At 43.4% G+C, this 20,889-nt stretch overlaps 1 protein-coding gene across 13 annotated transcripts in view; it reads left to right on the top strand.

Annotated features, from left to right (window-relative positions):
- ZZEF1 (zinc finger ZZ-type and EF-hand domain containing 1) overlaps window positions 1–20,889 on the top strand; it is a 134,562-nt gene that overhangs the window by 4,796 nt on the left and 108,877 nt on the right. For all 13 annotated transcript variants that reach the window (XR_013535446.1, XR_013535447.1, XR_013535448.1 and 10 more), the window contains exons 2-3: window positions 13,130–13,274; window positions 18,988–19,182. Coding sequence is in view for 7 of the 13 variants with exons in the window: in XM_078372523.1 (XP_078228649.1) it covers window positions 13,130–13,274; window positions 18,988–19,182 (340 nt within the window). In the remaining 6 variants the exon portion in view is untranslated. The remainder of the gene's footprint in view (window positions 1–13,129; window positions 13,275–18,987; window positions 19,183–20,889) is intronic.

Below are 20,889 nucleotides of genomic sequence, written 5' to 3'. Positions count from 1 at the left end.
GTTGCCGGTGCACAGTGTGATTTAGGAGACTAAGCTGTAGTCCACACACACTCAAACCTCAGATTTTATATTCAGTCTGTAACCTCTTAATAATAAAATATTTCTTGATGTTGAACAGTTAAATAGAGTTTTTGTGAAAACTCTAAAAGGTTCTTAGTCACTTTTGGGTTTACAGGAAGTTTAGAGAAAAGCCCTATTCCCATCTTCATATTATTATCCTGAAAAGTATTAATCAACTCATTTAAAATGGCTTTGAACCCAGGAATTGTGCCCGTAGGAATATGCAGACGTGATTATCTGCCCTTTTAAGACAGTAGACAGTGAGAGCTGTGTTTGCACCATAAAGCTACAGTGGACTGCCAGCATTTCTTGCCCTTGGCTCTCCACTACCCAAGGGACCAAGTACTCATTACCTAACTTACCTTCCCCCTTCGCCCCCACCCGCCCCCACCACACGCACGAGCCCTGTGCTAACTATGGGACGACTGCTTGGTCCTATGTGTGGACCCTGCCATCAGTTCTTTAAGATTCCCCACCTTGGCACCGTCCCCTGGTCAGCACCATGATTCAGATGTCTCCATAATGGTGTTCTCAGCCCTGCGCCCAAGGCTCATGTTCCCTGTTCTGCGTGGGTCATTTGGCACTTAGAGCATACTGTCGGGCCTTGCTCTGCAGCCAGATTGTGAGGCCGCCAGCCACCTGCCTGCCAAACCATTGCTCACAGGAGGTCTTTGGTAAGGGATGGATGGCTGTTGATGGTGACGTGGCAGTGCAAGAAAGATCCTTGGTGATTGGAGATTATTTTCGCTTACTTTGGCTTTGTGTGCTTTGCTGTGGGAGAGTTAATGGTGTTGGCTTCTTTGGAGAAATTCATGATCTACGAGAGCTATAGAGGACAGGCCACAGCTCTTTGCCTCTCCCTAATTTCCAAAATCCCATCTCACCATGGTACTGTCTTGCTTTAGAAACTTCAGTGGCTCCCCATTGCCTTCAGAACCATATCTGAAGAGTAGAGCAGCCTTTTAGGCTTTTACACCTTCTACCCTTGTCTCGAGGTGCTCTATAAGGAGCCCCTTTATTCTACCGTTTCCCACATTTGTGGCAATTTTGTCCTTTGCTCTCCTCCTCCTCCTTCTCCTATCTGCTCTTTGCTCCATCCTAAGCCTACTCCAATTTCAAGGACCAATTTCAAGAAAAACACTTACCAGTAGCATGGAGTCTGAGAAAGGCTTCACTGAAACAAGGCTTGAGAGGCTGGAAGAATTTGCCTGGCAAAGGAAGAAAGGCCTGTTCCATTTGAAAGGCACAGAATGTGCAAATATACAGAAGTGAGAGGGCATGGAAAATTTTGGGAATGATACTTCAGCACCTGGTCTAGAGTCTGACTGCCTGGGACTTTAGTACTCATTGCCTGCAACCTGCCCTCCCCTCCCCCGAAAAGGGGTCCCTTTCATAACATCCTGGGCGGATGTATAGTTAGCCTGTAATGGCATCAGAGGGTTTGCTGCGTTACGAGTCTGCTCATTCTGCTGTTCTTTAGACTGAGCTTGAGAATTGGGCCTCGAGCCAACCTGCTTATGAGCAAATTCTAGTTCCAGCATTCTCCAGCCAGGTGACTGGTCAACTTAGTTGACCACTGTGTCTCAGTTGCCTCACGCATAGAACAAGCTCAATGCTCAGTAAGCGTTAGAATTGGTAGTGTTACTATTTTCTATGGTTGTGGTTCAGTTCCAGGATTTTTATTCCAGCCTCTGTGTAACAGCTCTTTAAATACTTTCTTTTACACAAGGACATTCTTTTCTTTTTTTTTTTTTATGAGACAGAGTCTTGCTCTATCACCCAGGCTGGAGTGCAATGGTAACCTCTGCCTCCCAGGTTCAAGCCATTCTTGTGCCTCATCTTCCTGAGTAGCTGGGACTACAGGCACGTGCCACCACACCGGCTAATTTTGGTTTGTTTGTTTGCGTTTTTGGCAGAGCTGGGGTTTTGCACTTTTGACTAGGCTGATCTCAAACTCCTGGCTTCAAGTGATCCGCCTGCCTCGGCCTCCCAAAGTGCTGGGTAGACAAGGACATGATTACAGATGAGTAACCTGAGGCCTTGGATAGGTGGATACGTTACCCACCCAGTCAGTTAGTGGCAGAAATAAGATCAGATCCAGATTTTTTGACTGATGGAGTGTGAGTGTAACCACAGGCAGCCTTCCTATTTAAGCCAGTGCATTGCAGTCTAAGCTCACAATTCTGGTCTATGATTTGCTCACAATTCTGGTCTGTGATTTTTTTTTTTTTTTTTTTTGAGATGGGGTCTCTTTTTGTCACCCAGGCTAGAGTGCAGTGATGCTATCTCAGCTAATTGCAACCTCCACTTCCTGACCTCGAGTGATTCTCCAGCCTCAGCCTCCTGAGTAGCTGGGACTACATGTGCACGCCACCAAACACCCAGCTAATTTTTAATGTTTTTTTTGTAGAGGTGAGGTTTTGCCATGTTGCTCAGGCTGGTCTCGAACTCTTGAGCTCAAAGCATTCTGCCTGCCTTGACCTCCCAAAGTGCTGGGATTACAGGCATGATCCACTGCTCCCGGCCTGTTCTGTGATGCTTTTGGTAACCATTTACATGTTGTAAAGGAGGCTAAACAGAGATGGCTGAGAGTCTGAGCCTGCCTCGTGCTGTCCTCAGGCTAAGGCAAATTGATGGAAGTCTGTAGTCAGCCAGCTCACTTTTCTGTCTCTTATCTGCAAGGTGGATCAATATGGCTTTCTATCTAGATTGTAATAACTGGTTTTTTTGCTTTGTTTTTGTTTTTTGAGACAGAGTCTCACTCTGTTGCTCAGGCTGGAGTGCAGTGGTGCGATCTTGGCTCACTACAACCTCCGCCTCCTGGGTTCAATCTATTGTCCTTCCTCAGCCTCCTGAGTAGCTAGGACTACAGGCATGTGCCACCACGCCTGGCTAATTTTTTGTATTTTTTTAGTAGAGACAGGGTTTCACTGTGTTAGCCAGGATGGTCTTGATCTCTTGACCTCGTGATCCGCCTGCCTCGGCCTCCCAAAGTGCTGGGATTATAGGCTTGAGCCACTGCACTTGGCCTTTTTTTTTTTTGAGACGGAGTTTTGCTCTTGTCGCCTAGGCTGGAGTGCAATGTCTTGACCTTGGCTCACTGCAATCTCCGCTTGAATCTTGAAGTAGGATTCAAGCGATTCTCCTACCTCAGCCTCCTGAGTAGCTGGGATTACAGGCGCCCACCAACACACCAGGCTAATTTTTGTGTTTTTAGTAGAGACGGGGTTTCTTCATGTTACCCAGGCTGGTCTTGAACTCCTGGACTCAAGCAATACACCTGCTTTGGCCTCCCAAAGTGCTGGGATTATAGGTATGAGCCACTGTGCCTGGCACAAAGAACATATTTTAAGAGATTGTAGGTCCCTTCCAGTAAGAGAGCTTATATAGTTAGTACTGGGGTGATCAGCAACCTCTACCCTTAATAGTCTCCAGTGGCCCTGTGGTGCCCTTGCTGTAATAATTGAGCTCTTCATCCTGGGTCTGCCAGGTTCTTTTTATTCTGACCTCTGTCCCTCTCTTTATCACTTGCCCTCTTCCTTTCTAGCCACACCAGGCAGGTTATAGTTCTCTGCCATGCAGTCTTTTTTTTTAATAGAGACGGGGTTTATTTTGGTCAGACTGGTCTCGAACTCCTGACCTCAGGTGATCCACCCGCCTCTACCTCCCAAAGTGTTGGGATTACAGGCGTGAGCCACTGCTCCTGGCCTCCTGCAGTCTTTATGTATTTGCATACTCTGCCCCGCCCCCCCCCATGGGATTGCCTCTCCCACGCTATATACTTTCAACCTCCTAGTTATCCATTAAAGTGCAATTCAAGGGCTGTTGTTTTCCAGCCATTTCCCCCAAATACCCCTCCCTTTCCTGGACTTCTCATCCCCAGAGTGTCTGTTGGCTCATGGTATAGTGGTTAATTGTGGCATCTGGAATCAGTCCAGGATTCAGATTCAAGCTCCATCATGTACTAACCATATGCCTTAAACAAAATACTTAACCTCTCTGTTCCTCGCCTGCAAAAAGGTAGTACCTACCCTTGGAGTTACGGAGTTGATCTATGTGAAGTGCTTAGAACTCTGCCTGGTGCTCGCTAATATTGGCCGTTGTAAGTAGATTATACTCCGTGTATCATAATTATCACACCTATTATGTTGCTGCTGTTGGTTTACAGGTCGGTCTTCTAAGCTGTGAGGGTTTTGAAGGGTAAGGACTACGTACACTTTATTCATCTTTGTATACACAGAGCCAAGCACAGGATCAGGTATAAATGTACACGTGTGTGTATATGTGTATGATGACAGCTTATCAGATAGGGATGAATGAGTATATGAGTAAATGGGCTTCTGTGAAGTCTTTTGGCCAGGATTCTGAAAATATATTTAAAGTTCAAAACCAATGGCAATAGGTAACATATGGTACTCCTTAATTTATAGAATTTGTTTATATGATTATCCTGCTTAAGCCTCACTAAACCCTGTTTCGCATCTAAGTCCATTTTACAGTTGCAAAAACCCAAACTTAATGAGGAAACAGGTTTCATATGAGACTATATAAACATACTTCAAAAAAAAAAAAAAAAAAACCAGTTTCTCTCTCTGTCACCCAGGCTGGAGTACAGTGGTGTGATCATAGCTCACTGCAACCTTCAACTCCCAGGTTCAATTGATCTCCCCCCTCAGGCTCCTGGGTAGCAAACCTGAATGTTTCTTTTCTTTAGGACAATCAGTTTGTAAGTGTTAGGAAATTGCGTAATTATTTGGTGAAGCTGTTCACAAAGCTATGGTAATTTTTTTCTTAGTCAAAATATATTTGTTTTTATTTTGTTCAAAAATCCCTTTTATCATCTTCATTAACTATTGACAGATCCATAAAATCTATTAAAAATAGCAAAAATGAGGCTGGGCATGGTGGCTCATGCCTGTAATCCCAGAACTTTGGGAGTCCGAGGCGGGTGGATCACGAGGACAGGAGATCAAGAGACCATCCTGGCCAACATGGTGAAACGCCGTCTCTACTAAAATACAAAAAATTAGCCTGGCATGGTGGTGTGCACCTGCAGTTTCAGCTACTCAGGAGGCTGAGGCAGGGGAATTGCTTGAACCCAGGAAGCGGGGGTTGCAGTGAGCCCAGATTGTGCCACTGCACTCCAGCCTGGTGACAGAGTGAGACTCTGTCTCAAAAAAAAAAAAAAAATAGCAAAAATGGCCTGGCACAGTGGCTCATGCATATAAACCCAGCAATCTGGGAGGCCGAGGCAAGAGGATTGCTTGAGTCCAGGAGTTTGAGACCAGCCTGGGTAACATAGCGAGACCTTGTTTGTACAAAAACATAAAAATTTAGCTGAGTGTGTCCCAGCCACTGTAGTCCCCATCACTCAGGAAGCTGAGGTGGGAAGACTGCTTGAACCCAGGACGTTAAGGCTGCAGTGAGCCATGATCACACCACTGCACTCCAGCATGGGTAGTAGTTGGAGACCCGGCTTAAAAAAAAAAAAGATAGCAAAATGTTGCTATTTTTATAGCCTTGCTTATATAAAAGTTTTATTAGCAATATACAGCAGGAGTTGTGTGGGAAGTTGGAGGTGCAGGGAGTGCTTGATTTGTGGAAGTAGGACTTGAGTGCCTCCTTGAGATTCAGAGGGAGTGAGTCTTACTTCTAGAGTTGATAGGAATTAATTGGGACAAAAGGTGCTGAAAGCAAATTTTATAGATGGTGGAAAGAAAAGGAACTAAGAGGGTTAAAGCCTTTGGTCTCCAGACTGTAAGGAACCCCAGGGGTTATCTAGTCAAAAAGGAGAATGGAGTTGTAATGAAGAACATGAACTCTGCAGCCTTAGATGCAAACACTAGCTGTGTGACCTCAGGCAAGTTACCTGACCTCTCTGTACAACTATAAGATGAGAAGTTGATAGTACTGTTACTATTATGAGGAATTAATGATATTATAGCATATAAAATGCTCTGCGCAGTGCCTGGCATTTAACAAGTACCCAAATATTGATTCAGAGCTTCCCAATCTGTCATTCCCAACCAAATGAATTATAGCTGTGCTGATCTCCCCAAACCTTGAGTCTTACAAATGTCATTATTTTCTAAGTATGCTGTAATGTGAACAACTTGGAAAGTAGCTATTATCTGGTACTATAGTATTCACAACTCGGGCTGCAGGGAAGATAGAGGCTGCGCTCTGTGCCACCTTCTTCCCCCACTGGCTTCGCTTTTTGTATTTTTGGGTTGTACTTAAAATTTCTTAATGTTTAAAAATTCTCCATTATTAAAGCAATATATGTAGATTTTAGAAAATTAAAAATTTTCTTATTCTTGCTTATACAGATAAACAAGAATAAGAAAATACAAAACATTTTATTATGACTATTAACATCTTTTTTTTTTTTGGAGATGGAGCCTCTGTCGCCCAGGCTGGAGTGCAGTGGTGCGATCTCAGCTCACTGCAACCTCTGCCTCCCCGGTTCCAGGGATTCTCATGCCTCAGCCTCCCAAGGATCGTACCACTGCACTCCAACTTGGTGACTCAAAAAAAAAACAAAAGGACAAAATTTTGGCTTTTACTTTTATCAGTTGTACATGTGCATAGTATATAGCCGACAAGACTCGAACAAGAAACGATGGTTTCTTGCTGTCCTGCCCCAGGGTCTCATTCCCCAAGAACAATCACTTTTCAAGCTGGTTCTTGAGTATTTAACTCCGTATTACCAAGTAGTATATTTATGTCCTTTGTGGTATTTTTTCAGGGTTAGGCTTTGTCTATTTTATTTCCAGCATCAGCCATGAGGCTTGAGTTGTCTTTCCCCTTCCCTTCCTTGCCCATGCAGGCACGTCTCCTGTCCTCCTGCTACAGTTCTGTCCATTTTGTTTAGATCACCCTTTGATGTTTACATTATTATGCTTGCTTAAGTTCTTTGCATTGCCGTTCCATATAGTACCATGTTTTTGTTTTTCTTTTGCATTTGACAGGGTCTTGCTCTGTCACCCAGGCTGGACAAGTGGTACAATCTTGGCTCACAGCAGCCTCGATTTCCCAGGCTCAAGTGATCCTTCCACTTTAGCCTCCTGACTAGCTGGAATTACAGGTGCGTGCCACCACACCTGGCTAATTTTTGTATATCTTTGTAGAGAGTTTTGCCACGTCGCCCATGCTGGTCTTGGACTCCTGTGGCTGAGGTGGTTTCCTCAGTCTCTCAAAGGGCTGGGATTACAGGCATGAGGCATGGCCTGCTTTTCTTTTCTTACACTTTTTTTTTTAAATTTTCTTGGTAGTTAACAATTAAATAGGTACTTTTATTCTCCTTAATTTTTGGTCTTTTATCATTAATTTAGTCCCAGATTCTCTGACGGTTGTCTAAATCTCTTAACATAAACATTCAATATGTTTAAACACATGGGCATTCTGTCAATTTCATCTTCTCAAGGAAGTGTTTCCTGAAGCCTTCTGACCTGCTCTAACCTAGATTTGTTATTCTCTAGGTCTGCTGTGTGGGTGTCATCTGAGAAGCTCCATCATCCTGGGGATTCATTTTCTCTCTTGTTTGGACTCCATTCTTGTCCTGTCTTGGCATATTTCTTCATTCTGGTGGCTGCATCCTCTAGTAGCTTTCTGAAAATGGGAGGATTAAGCAGTTCATTTTATGAGAACCTTGCCTGTGTAAGAATGATTTTATTCTGCTGTCTCACAGTTGATGGGATTGAGTATTGACTTCTGGGGTAGAGCACTCCCCAGAATGAAGTCAGTGCTTTCATTGCTGGCTGGCTTCCGTGTGGCTGCTGATCGAGCCCCATTCAGATTCTTGACCTTTTACATAGAAACTGTTTCTTCTCCCTGGAAGTAGGACTTGCCTTTTTCCTCAGTCTTACAGAATTTCATTGTGATGCAGTTTGATCCATTGAATATGGTGATCAGCCCCTGCAGTCACAGAACTCATGGCCTTCAGTTTGGGGAACTTATCTTGAATCATAATGATAGTGATTTCCTCCCATCCGTTTTCTGTGTTCCATCTTTCTGGAACTCATGTTATTTGGATGTTGGATCTCCTAGACTAGTCCCCTGATTTTCCTTTGCTTTCCTATCTTGGTTTCCGTAGTCTGGTCTTTTTGCTGTACTTTGTGGGCACTTTGGTCAACTTCACCTTCCAACCTTTCCTTTGAGATCTTTGTTTTGTTGTGATATTTTAATTTTCAAGAGCTTTTTAATTTTTTTTTTTAACTTTTAGGTTCGGGGGTACTTGTGCAGTTCTGTTATATACGTAAACTTGTGTCACGGGGGTTTGTTGTACACATTATTTTGTCACCCGGCTGCTAAGCCTAGTACGTAATAGTTATTTTTTCTGCTCATCTCCTTCCTCTCACCCTCCCCGCTCAGGTAGCCCAGAGTCTGTTGTTCTCTCCTTTGTGTTCATGTGTTCTCATCATTTAGCTCGCACTTATAAGTGAGAACATGCAGTCTTTGGTTTTCTTTTCCTGCATTAGTTTGCTAAGGATAATGGCCTCCAGCTCCATGTTCCCCCAAAAGACATGATCTGATTCTTTCTATGGCTGCATAGTATTCCATGTATATATGTACTACCATAGTTTCTTTTTATTTTTTTTTTATTTAAAGGAGTCTTGCTCTGTCACCCAGGCTGGAGAGCAGTGGCGGATCTCAGCTCACTGCAACCTCAGCCTCCTGGATTCAGGCGATTCTTGTGCCACAGCAATCAGCCTCCTGAGTAGCTGGGATTACAGGCATACGTCACCACACCCAGCTAATTTTTTGTATTTTTAGTAGGGACAGGGTTTTACCATGTTGACCGGGCTGGTCTTGAAGTTCTGGCCTCAAGGGATCTGCCGGCCTCAGCCTCCCAAAGTGCTGGGATTGCAGACGTGAGCCACCGCACCCAGACTCTCCTAGTTGCTTTTTCTGTTTCATATTAGGGCTTTACTCAAATGTCCAGGTGCCCTGGGCTGTCCACTCACTAAAGAATGGGGGACTAAAAAGCTGGATGCTCTTTGTTTCTGGCTTGTCAACTGGCGGCCTCACAGTAAGATGAACTGGCTGGCCCTTTCATTGGGAGATCTCCAGTGTTAGTGGCTGTAGGTACGTTCCCTGAGCTTATCAGGTTCCCCAGGTAATACTTTTCCAGTCTTCTGCTCGCAGGCTATGAGGCTAGCTGCCAGCATTCTGGGAAACCTGGGGGAAGATTGAGTCTCGCGTATGTAGCGAGTAAACATCAGTGCCCCTGTTCTTAGTATGGTATTCTCACTTTCAGCTGTGCCTGGTATTTTCCAGTCCACACACCTACTGCTCTCGAGAGAATACACCCCCAGATTCCTGCCAAGATTGGAAAGGGGAATCTGCCTTTTTTAATTGGAAAATTTTAAACATAAGAAAGTAAAAATAAGTAAAGTTAGCTAGTTTCACAATGACCAGCTTAAGGCCAATTTGATTTGATCTAAACCCCACCTACTTTTTCTTTTCCCTATCCAAATTATTTTGAAGCGAATCTTGAAGTCAGATCATTTCATACATAATATTTCATTACGTATTTCTACAAAATATCACTTTAAAAAAGACATGCAACACTGCTGTCACCCTTTTCTCCTCAAAGCAAAACAAAAAGTCCAATTTCTCCTTAAGATCATTTAGAGCCAGGCGTGGCAACTCTTTCCTAGAATCTCAACACTTTGGGAGGCTGAGGCGGGAGAATCGCTTGAAGGCAGGAGTTTGAGACCAGCATAGGCAGCAAAGTGTGAGACCCATTCTCTACATAAAAATTAAAGAATCAGCCAGGTGTGGCGACACATACCTATAGTCCCATCTACTTGAGAGGCTGAGGCAGGAGCATCTCTTGAGCCCAGGAGTTTGAGATTACAGTAAGCTGATAGCACTGCTGCATGCCAACCTTGGCGACAGAGCAAGATTGTTTCTCAAAAAAAAAAAAAAAAAAAAGGTTGGGGGCGGTGGCTTAGGCCTGTAATCCCAGCACTTTGGGAGGCCAAGGCAGGCGGATCACCTGAGGTCAGGAGTTACAGACCTGCCTGCCCAACATGGTGAAACTCTGTCTCTACCAAAAAATGAACCAGGCATGATGGCAGCTACTCAGGAGGCTAAGGCAGGAGAATTGCAGAAGTTGCAGTGAGCTGAGATCGCGCCACTGCACTCCAGCCTGGTGATGAGCAAAACTCCTCAAAGAAAAAAAATGAGCGTTTATCCAATCAGTTCTGCGAGACAGAGTCTCACTCTAGCACCTAGGCTGGATTGCAGTGGCACGATCTTGGCTCACTGCAATCATCACCTCCCGGTTTCAAGCAGTTCTCTGCCTCAGCCTCACAAGTAGCTGGGATTACAGATGCCTGCCACCATACCTGGCTCATTTTTTGTATTTTTAGTAGAGACTGGCCTCAAGTGATCTACCCTTCTGGGAGGCACTTTGGCCTCCCAAAGTGGGATGACAGGCATGAGCCACCACACCTGGCCCAGTTCTGCTTTTTTAAATGGCCTTTTTACCACTTACATCCACTTTCCACAGCACCTGCTGCTACCAGCCCCTAAGTCTTTTTGAGCCTGCAGCATGGGGCAGCTGGCTTCTCAGCCTTGCCTACTCAGATTAGAATTCCACCTTTTTGGGTCAACCAACCAGGTACTACTTATCCACCTGTTTCTGAGCTTCCAAAATTTGGTAGCTGTTGTATCTTGTATTGTTTGTTTGTGTGCTGAAAACATAGACATATACCCCAGATCTCTTTGTAATATTGTCTTAATGGGTTTTGGAGGGAACAGAGGTAAATACATTTGTTTAGTATGACTTGTTTGAGCTATGAACACTCTTGATGGCTGGTTGTCCAGATGCTGCTCTGAAGCCTTGAGGGATAGGGTAGGCATTTCTTCCCAGAGCCTCCTAACCCATCTTTTTTTTTTTTCAAGATGGAGTCTCACTCTGTCGTCTAGGCTGGAGTGCAATGGCATGATCTTGGCTCACTGCAACCTCCATCTCCCAGTTTCAAGCAGTTCTCTGCCACAGCCTCCCAAGTAGTTGGGATTACAGGTGCCTGTCACCACACCTGGCTAATTTTTTGTATTTTTAGTAGAGATGGGGTTTCACCATCTTGGCCAGGCTGGTCTTGAACTCCTGACCTTGTGATCCACCTGCCTTGGCCTCCCAAAGTGCTGGGGTTACAGGCGTGAGCCACCGTGGCTGGTCTTTTAATCCATCTTTATACCCCCATGACAACAGACAGGTCCACCTTTATGATGAACATTTCTCTCTATCTTCTATCCAATGATATTAATTTTAATTGCTGCTTCCCTCCTTCCCATTGCATCCCATCAGGACTGTGTTACTCCCAGGCCTCTTTTCTCCACACTTAAAATTCCCCCACAGGGCACAGTTTCTAGTCTTTCTCTGTGACGCGGTTTCTGTCCTCTGATCTCTTATATTCATTTCTTTTTAGCGTGTAGTTTCAAAACCAAACTCACCTTTCTTGATTAGGTCTAGTCAGAGTAGAACAAGATAGTATCTCCTCTCCTTTTGAGTATTATACCTTGATTAGTGTAGTCTTTGATCCTATTAACTTTTTGGATAATCTTGCCAGGTTGAACAGAGGCAAAAAGAATGCTATGATCTTTTCCATGTTGCTTCTAAGCTCACTGCTCCCCATACTGCATTTCTGCCCATGGTTATTGGACTCAAGTACAGGAATTTGCATTTGTTCCTCTTAAACACTGCATTGTTCAGGGGTCTGTGATGGAAATGGGGGTATATGTGTTAGTCATGAAACCTCAGTGGGATGTTTTCCTGTTTCATGGAGGAGAGAAATAAAAAGTAGGAGTTTTAAGAAAGAGAGAGGGTTACTTGGAAAGAGGGTGGAAGGCTCCTGAAGTATTGCATGGTGAGGGGGATGTGTGAGTGAGTGTATTAGCAGGAGGGCAGAAGGCATTGCTGAGGAAGGAATTGAAATCTGGGGAGAGGGGGCAGTTGCTAAGTGAGGTAAGTCTTGTAGGATGTGAAGGAAAGGGGTCAGGGACACGAGAGGGTGAGGTTAGAAAGGAGAAGGGGAGCTCTGTTTTATTGGGCTCTGTTCAGATGTTACTTAATTCAGGCAGCAGCCTGTGAGTTTGACAATATTTGCTCGATATTTCAGATCAACAAGCTGTGGCTTATGGAGGTAAAGAAACTTACATAAGATCACATAGCAGAGTAGTGATAGAGCAGATTTAAACCAGATCTCTACTGTACCAAGTTCCCCAGATGGCCCAACATGGGCAAGGGGCAAGTTAGATTACACTTAAAGGTTAATGAAAACAGGGCTGTGAAACAGATAAACCAAGTTAGCTCTTGTGTCCAAAAGAGTGTTTAAAAGAAAAGGCCCGGCTGGACTTGGTGGCTCACACCTGTAATCCCAGCACTTTGGGAGGCTGAGATGGGTGGATCACCTGAGGTCTGGAGTTTAAGACCAGCCTGGCCAACATGGTAAAACCCCATTTCTGCTAAAAATACAAAAAAAATTAGGCATGCTGGTGGGCACCTGTAATCCCAGCTACTCGGGAAGCTGAGGCAGAAGAATTGCTTGGACCCCAGAGGCAGAGATTGCAGTGAGCTGAGGTCACACCATTGCACTCATGCCTGGGTGACAAGCGCAAAACTCCGTCTCAAAAGAAAAAAAAAAAAGAAAACGTCCAACTAAACTTGAGGTGGTATTCTAAGCTAATTCTTTATATTTTGACACTTTGCAACCAGTTGAAAAGTTTTACAGTGGCTGCTTCCTTCTGAAATTATTTAGTGGGGAGGAGACTTACTAAATAATTACTCTCTTGGATTACTAAATGGTTACTCTCTTGGAATGTAGATTGGAATACCAATAAGATTAAATTGTGTATACACACCTATACTCTTTATGTACTTGTATACATACATCCTACAAAGCACAGTGAGTTCCTATTCTGAATTTATCTTTGATTGATATATATGGACTCTTCCCCCTGCAAACAAAAAGAAATAAATCACTGGTCTTGAGAATTGTAAATAAAAGAAAAAGTTACTTGGAACAGCCCTGATTTTCTTGCATCTCTTGTCTTTTAGGCCTTTGCCCAGTTTGATGCCGAGGGTGATGGGACAGTTGATGCTGAGAACATGTTGGAGGCCCTCAAGAATTCCAGTGGAGCTAATCTTCAGGGGGAGCTGAGCCACATCATCAGACAACTACAGGCCTGTTCTCTTGTTCCAGGTGAGGCTTTATCTGAGTGCTCTCTTAGAACCCAAATGAACTTTGCTATACTGCTGATTGAAATGAGGCAAAATTGTGGCCACATGTAATAAACTCCCCCAACAGTATTTGTTAGGCACGTGATCTGCATTGGCATTCAGTAGAGTCATCTTCGTTTCCCAGTACAATGGTGTCAGCATTTGATGAACCCTCGTCCTAGGCTGCCTTCCTTACTACATCTCTTTATTTCACTCTCTACAGAAGCTGCCTTTGGCCTCCACTGTTCATTCTCTTAGGATCCTGCATTTCTTTTTTGCAACATATTACCATTGTAATTGATCAATTCATTATTCAATTATTAGTAAAGTGTTTGTCTTCACTCCTATACCGTAGTTCCACGAGGCCAGGGACCTTCTGTCTTATTTCTGCTGTGTCCTCACATTTGGCACATTTTTTTTGGCATATGGTAAGTACTTAGAGGTTTTCTTAGAAAGATATTGCAGTAGTCCCTCCTTATCCATGCATGAGATGTTCCAAGACCCCCAGTGGATGTCTGAAACCAAGGATAGTACCCAACCCTATATATACTACATATTTCTCTGATATCTATACATATATATATACTTAGGATAAACTTTAATGTAAAAAATAGGCATAATAAGAGGTCAGTAACAATAGCTGATAATAGAATAATTATAAGAATATACTATAATAAAAATTACAAGAATGTGGCCCCTCTTTCTTTCTCTCTCATAATATCTGTTTGTACCATACTCAACTATTTTTGGGCTTTTGACCACGGGTAACTGAAATTGTGGATAAGGGAGGACTACTATATTCAGAAATTTAAGAATAAAAATAGCTTAAAATTAAGCAATGAGCTTCTACATGGTGCATATGAAAAGACATGGCCTGTGTTTTCTTATGGTTTCTTTTGGGAGCTCAGACTTTATATAAAGACAGTATCATAATAAAATTAACATTTTTTTTCCCAGTGAGAAGACAGTTGTGTTTGAAAGAGAAAAACGCTTTGTACATTTTCCTTTTAGTCTTGGTTTACATTATCTCAGAACTTTTCCTGCTCTGTGTAGATGGCGTCATAATACTTAGGGCAGCAATGGAGGCAAAATAGATTTCATAGAACATAAGTGTAAATCTGGTTGCGCTTGACCCTCCTGCCTACTTACTGCTGAGAGAGTTATTCAGCTAGGGAAGGATAGTGTCCATACATTAATGAAGAATATATACTTCTTGCCAGACATGGTGGCTCATGCCTGTAATCTCAGCATTTTGGGAGGCCAAAAAGATTGCTTGCTGCCAGCAGTTTGAGACCAGCCAGGGAAACATAGTGAGACCCCCATCTCTTAAAAAAGTTATCAGGGCATGGTAGTGTGCACCGTTGGTTCTGGTTACTCAGGATGCTGAGGCAGGAGGATTGCTTGAGCCCAGGAAGTTGAGGCTGTAGTGAGCCATGATGGCACCACTGCACTCCAACCTTGGTGATAGAACGAGACCATCTCAAAAAAACAGATGTGCATTTCCATTCTCCTTCAGGTTGTCTTTAATTATGTAATATTTATACATGTTAACTTTTTCCCTAGTCTCATGGCAATTAAAATTATTATCATTATTATTTTTTTTGAGGTAGAGTCTCACTCTGTCACCCAGGCTGGAGTGCAAGGGGATCTCTGTTCACTGCAGCCTCCACCTCCCGGGTTCAAGAGATACTTCTGCCCCTGCCTCCCAGTAGCTAGGAATACAGACACCCGCCACCATACCTGACTAATTTTTATATTTTTAGTAGAGATGGGGTTTAACCATGTTTGCCAGGCTGGTCTCGAACTCCTGACCTCAAGTGATCCACCCATCCCGGCCTCCCAAAGTGTTGGGATTACAGGGGTGAGCCACCATGCCCGGCCTGTATTATCTTTAGCTAGCTTATATCTTAGCATTTACATACTACTCCACTTTTGCATTACCAGCATGTAGATAGCAGGAGGAGCTTTATTTGGACACCTCAGACAGTTTTAGGCAGGAAAGCAAAGGGGTTGAGACCTAGGAATCCACCAACAGATAATTCATAGTGTACTGTTGTGCTGGGCAACTTTGATAAAATGGGGGATTAGACTGAGAAAGCTTCAGGGTCCAAATCTCAAGGCACTTAAGTAGCAGGCTTATGACTTAGGACTTCTACTCAAAAGTTTTCATCAGCACTCAATTTATCAGTCTTGGAACGCACCTTTGTAAGCTGAAGTTGCTTTGGTGGTGGGATGTTTTAGTGTCTAACCTTTGTCTACACTAAAACTAGTTTCTTTTGTATCTCATGGTGTTGGTGCTTAAGCATTTAAAAAAGAGACCAGTACCTTTTCCTAATTCATTAGGCTTGGAATTCATTTACTGAAGACTAAATTAATTTACCAAATGTTTCAGCATATGAAAATACTTTTTCCATTATATGAACAAGTCTTTTTTTTTTAAATAGGGTTTTGCCATGTTGCCCAGTTTGGTCTTGAACTCCTGAGCTCAGGCAATCCACCTGCCTCAGCCTCCTGAAATGTTGGGATTAGAGGCGTGAGCAACTGCACCAGATCTGTTTTTTCACATGGGTTTTGAGCAAATCAGTGCAGCATCAGCAGTATCATAAATATGAAGCTCAGGTGTTACTGTGGAGTCAGGGAAGAAAAAGACGGAGCCACTACTGGCTTCTTTCTTCCTCAGCTTGCAAACGGCCTATCATGGGACTTTGCCTTGTGATTGTGTGAGCTCATTCTCCTTTATAAACTCCCTTTTATATATACATGTATCTGTTGTTTCTGTCCCTCTGGAGAACCCTGACTAATAAGAGATTTGGGTACTAAAAGGGGTTCTAGAGGAAGAGAATTTTAAGGATGGATTTCTTTAGTTCGTTTTGGAGTTTTTGGAGTTAGCCATTTAATCTGATTAGACCCCAAAATGCTAAAGGGTCTACTTCTAATAGTATGGAAAACACTGATAGACCTTGGCATGAACTGTTAAGAGAGTTATGCAAAATAAATGCACCTGATACTCCCGATTCACCTCTCTTGAGAGGCAGGGAGTTTATTGACTCCATACATGATACCTTTGGCCATATGTGGAGACCCAAGGACTATAATGAAGTTGGTTGGTGCTCCCAAGTTTGCTGGAGAAAGTGATGAAAGGAAAGGATGAGCTCAGGGATTTTATCTCCAGAAAGGCATACTTAGCCTCACATCTTCCAAAAGTGCCCAGGTGAGAGTCTTATCTCCTTTAGACAAAGGGCTGAAATTGTGGAAAATCAGACAAAAGCTCATAGCATCTGAGAGACTGACCTGTAGTTAAAGCTGCATGCTCAGCCTCAGTAGGTATCTACTGTTAAAACGAGGGCATTGATTGGGAAAGAATGGGACCCAATGCATAGTTGAAATAGACATACTTAGCAGCTGGCAGAACTCACACATTGGCTCCCTGACCCGTGGGGTAAGAGCCATTTTGGTGAGAAAGGCCAAATGGAAGCCATTAGAGCTGGCTCTACCAAGAAAAATAGTAAATCTAAAACAATATCACACTCCTGGAGGGACTGCAGAGATTGATGCCACCATAAAGAACTTGAAAGATGCAGGGATGGTGATTCCCACCACGTTCCCATTCAGCTCTCCTATTTGGCCTGTGCAGATGACAGATGAATCTTGGAGAGTGACAGTGGATTATCTTAAGGTTAGCCAAGTGCTGACTCCAAGTGCAGCTGCTGTACCAGATGTGGTTTCATTGCTTGAGCAAATTGACACACCTCCTGGTACCTGGTGTGCAGCCATTGATTTGGCAAATGCCTTTTTCTCCATTTCTGTCTATAAGGCTCAGCAGAAGCAATTTGCCTTCAGCTGACAAGGCCAGCAGTATACCTTCACTCTCTTACCTCAGGGGTATATCAGCTCTCCGGTGTTGTGTCACAATCTTGTTTGCAGAGATCTTTGTCACTTTTCCCCTCCACAAGATATCATGGTGGTCCATTACGTTGATGACATTATGCTGATTGGACTCAGTGATGGAGAAGTAGCAAGCACACTGGACTTGTTGGTGAGACCTTTGTGTGCCAGGAGTGGTAAATGCATTTGAAATAAATACAGGGACCTTCTACCTCAGTGAAATTTTTAGGGGTTCAGTGGTGTGGGGCCTGTGGAGACATTCCTTCTAAGGTAAAGGGTAAGTTGCTATATTTGACCCCTCCTACAACAAAGAAAGAGGCACAATGCCTAGTGGACCGACTTGGATTTGGAGGCAACGCATTTCTCATTTGGATCTGTTACTCTGGTCTGTTTATCGAGTGACCTGAAAGGCTGCCAGTTTTAGGTGGGGTCCAGAACAGGAGAAAGCTCTGCAACAGGCCTAGGCTGCTGTGCAAGCTACTCTGCCACTTGGGTCATAATGATTCAGCAGATTCAGTGGTGCTTGGGGTGTCAGTACAGACAGAAATGCTGTCTGGAGCCTTTGGCTGACCCTATAGGTGAATCACAGCGGAGGCCATTAGGATATTGGAGAAAGGCCCTACCATCTTCTGCAGATAACCGCTCTCCTTTTGAGAGACAGCTCTTGGCCTGTGACTGGGCCTTGGTAGAAACTGAACATTTGACTATGGGTCACCAAGTTACCTTGTGACCTGAACTGCCTATCATGAACTGGGAGCTTTCTGACCCATCCAGCCATGAAGTGAGTCGTGCACAGCAGCTTTCCATCATCAGATGGAAGTGGTATATACATGATTGGGCTTGGGCAGGTCCTGAAGGCACAGGTAAGTTACATGAGGAAGTGACTCAAATGCCCATGGCCCCCATTCCTGCCATCCTGCTTTCTCTCTCCCAGCCTGCACCAATGGCCTCATCGGGGGGTTCTCTGTTATCAGTTGACATCTTGGTGTGTGATCTGAGCCTCGTTTTCCTCAGTGGTTAAAAAGGCTACCTGTACCTTCTGTGCCTCCCCCTCACCTTATTGTGGGAACACCTTACTGGTTGTAAAATGCCATTGGAAATTGTGGTAATGGCAGTGATTGTATTGTCATTCTCATTGTCTTATTAGTATAGAAGCAGTTATGCTTTTACTCTTAATGCACTGAACTGTATTTCTACCCCGTATTCTATATGCAAGACTTCATTAAAAACTTAGTGTTTAAGTGCTTATATATTTTTGAAGTTTGGATTGAAACAAATAATCATTATTCTAGGACTTCTAAAATTCTGTTCAACTAAAATTAATTTTTTTTTTTTTGAGACAGAGTTTTGCTCTTGTTCCCCAGGCTGGAGTGCACTGGCGTGATCTCAGCTCACTGCAACTTCTACCTCCCGAGTTCAAGCGATTCTCCTGCCTCAGCCTCCCAAGTAGCTGGGATCACACCACACCCAGCTAATTTTTTTTGTATTTTTAGTAGAGACGGGGTTTCACCATGTTGGCCAGGCTGGTTTCGAACTCCTGACCTCAGGTGATCTGCCCACCTTGGCCTCCCAAAGTGCTGGGATTACAGCATGAGCCACCACATCTGGCCTAAATTAATTCTTAAGTTCGGAATGCTACTGGTTCATTTCTTTAAAACTTACTTAGATTTTTAAATGATTAAAACTGAAAATGCCAATGAAGGTTGTTAATGACTGCTTTTAATTTAGCCAGTTCAGATAGACACCAGGCAGGGGATGTGGAAACTACTGTGGCTTCCCCAAAATGCCAAAAACGGATTTTGTCTATTTAGGTTTCATAGACATATTTTCAGAGTCAAAGGAGGGCCTTGGTATTCACTCGTCAATGATACTGCGCTTCCTGCACCGCAATCGGCTCTCCAGCGCAGTGATGCCCTACCCGACGTTGGAGCACTGCAATAACATGTGCACCATGAGGTCTTCTGTTCTCAAGGAGTCTCTGGATCAGCTGGTACAAAAAGAAAAGGGTATGTGTATGGGGGGGGCGTTCTCCTGAAAATACTCTTATCATTTCTTCTAAATGTAGTATTGATAAAATGAGCCAATCCTTTTCCCTACCTTTATTTCTAAAAATACAAAGTAATGAGTTTGTAGCATAAGAATGTGATCCTCATTCTCTTTCTTCCTTCCTAACACCGCTGGTTTCTCATCATTCACTTCTCTGCTCAGATATGACTTCAGGGATGCCTTTTCTGTTGATCTAATTAACACCACTCCTACTCCCCAGCTTCTGGTCAGGATCACTTTTGCAGGTTTAATGGTCAAAGTAGCTCTTACTGTTATCTGAAGTTGTAGCATTATTGATTCACTTGTATGTTGTCTGTGTTGTGTGCTTCCGTATTCCTGCACTGGGCCTGTTGCATCGTAGGTACTCAATGAGTATTTGGTGGATAAATGAGGGAACCCAGCACAGACTCACTCAGAGCTGGCAACAGAAGTTCATGACATGTATAGATAGGTCTGTGGAACATAACAGAGTCCAGACATAGACCCAATACACATGTGAGAATATAGTACCAGATAAAATGTCAAAATATCAGTGTTATAAATCAGGATGGAAAGGCGAACTGTCAACAGATGGAGTTAGGGCACCTCATTAGCCATTTGAAGAAAAAATAAAAGTAGATTTTTTTTTTTTGGAGAGTGAGTTTCACTCTTGTTGCCCAGGCTGAAGTGCAGTGGTGTAATCTCCAGAACCTCCGCCTCCCAGGTTCAAGTGATTCTCCTACCTCAGCATCCCTAGTAGCTGGGATTATAGGCACGCGCCACCAAGCCCAGCTAATTTCTGTATTTTTAGTAGAGATGGGGTTTCACCATGTTGGTCAGGTTGATCTCAAATTCCTGACCTCAGATGATCCACCCACCTAGGCCTCCCAAAGTGTTGGGATTACAGGCGTGAGCCTCAGCACCTAGCTGAAACTAGATTCCTAATACATTCCATTGACTAAAGTAAATTTCAGATGATCAAAAAGTTCAACTAAAAATAAAATGCTAAAAATATTGGAATAAAATAGTTCCACTTTGTAAAATACGGAACAGCCTTTCTTTCTTTCTTTTTTTTTTTTTTTTTTTTTTTTTTTGAGAGGGAGTCTTGCTCTAATGCCCAGGCTGGAGTGCAGTGGTGCGATTTTGGCTCACTGCAGCCTTTGCCTCCTGAGTTCAAGCAATTCTCCTGACTCAGCCTCCCAGGTAGCTGGTATCACAGGCATGCGCCATAATGCCCAGCTAATTTTTGTATTTTTAATAGAGACAGGGTTTCCCCATGTTGGCCAGGCTGGTCTTGAACTCCTGACCTCAGGTGATCTTCCTGGCTCGGCCTCCCAAAGTGCTGGGATTATAGGCATGAGCTACCTCGCCCAGCCGGAACAGCCTTTCTAAGCAAGACATGAAACCTGGAAAGTGTGAAAGAAAAGATTAATAAATTAGTCTTTATGAAAATTCAACCTTCCTCAAACCAAAGGTATCATAGGCAGAGTCAAAAACAAATGGCATTTTAGGTAACAAAAATAAATTTTGTAACATGTTAAAGACACAATTGACTGACTAAATTTTTTATTAACTCCACTGTAGGGCAATTATGTCACTCTGTGTTCCTCAGTTTTTTAATTTTATTTATTTATTTATTTTGCGATGGAGTCTCACTCTGTCTTTCAGGCTGCTGTGCACTGGTGTGA

The sequence above is a fragment of the Callithrix jacchus genome, chromosome 5 (assembly GCF_049354715.1).
Source record: "Callithrix jacchus isolate 240 chromosome 5, calJac240_pri, whole genome shotgun sequence".
NCBI lineage: Eukaryota > Metazoa > Chordata > Mammalia > Primates > Cebidae > Callithrix > Callithrix jacchus.
This window is presented reverse-complemented; position numbering and strand designations above follow the sequence as displayed.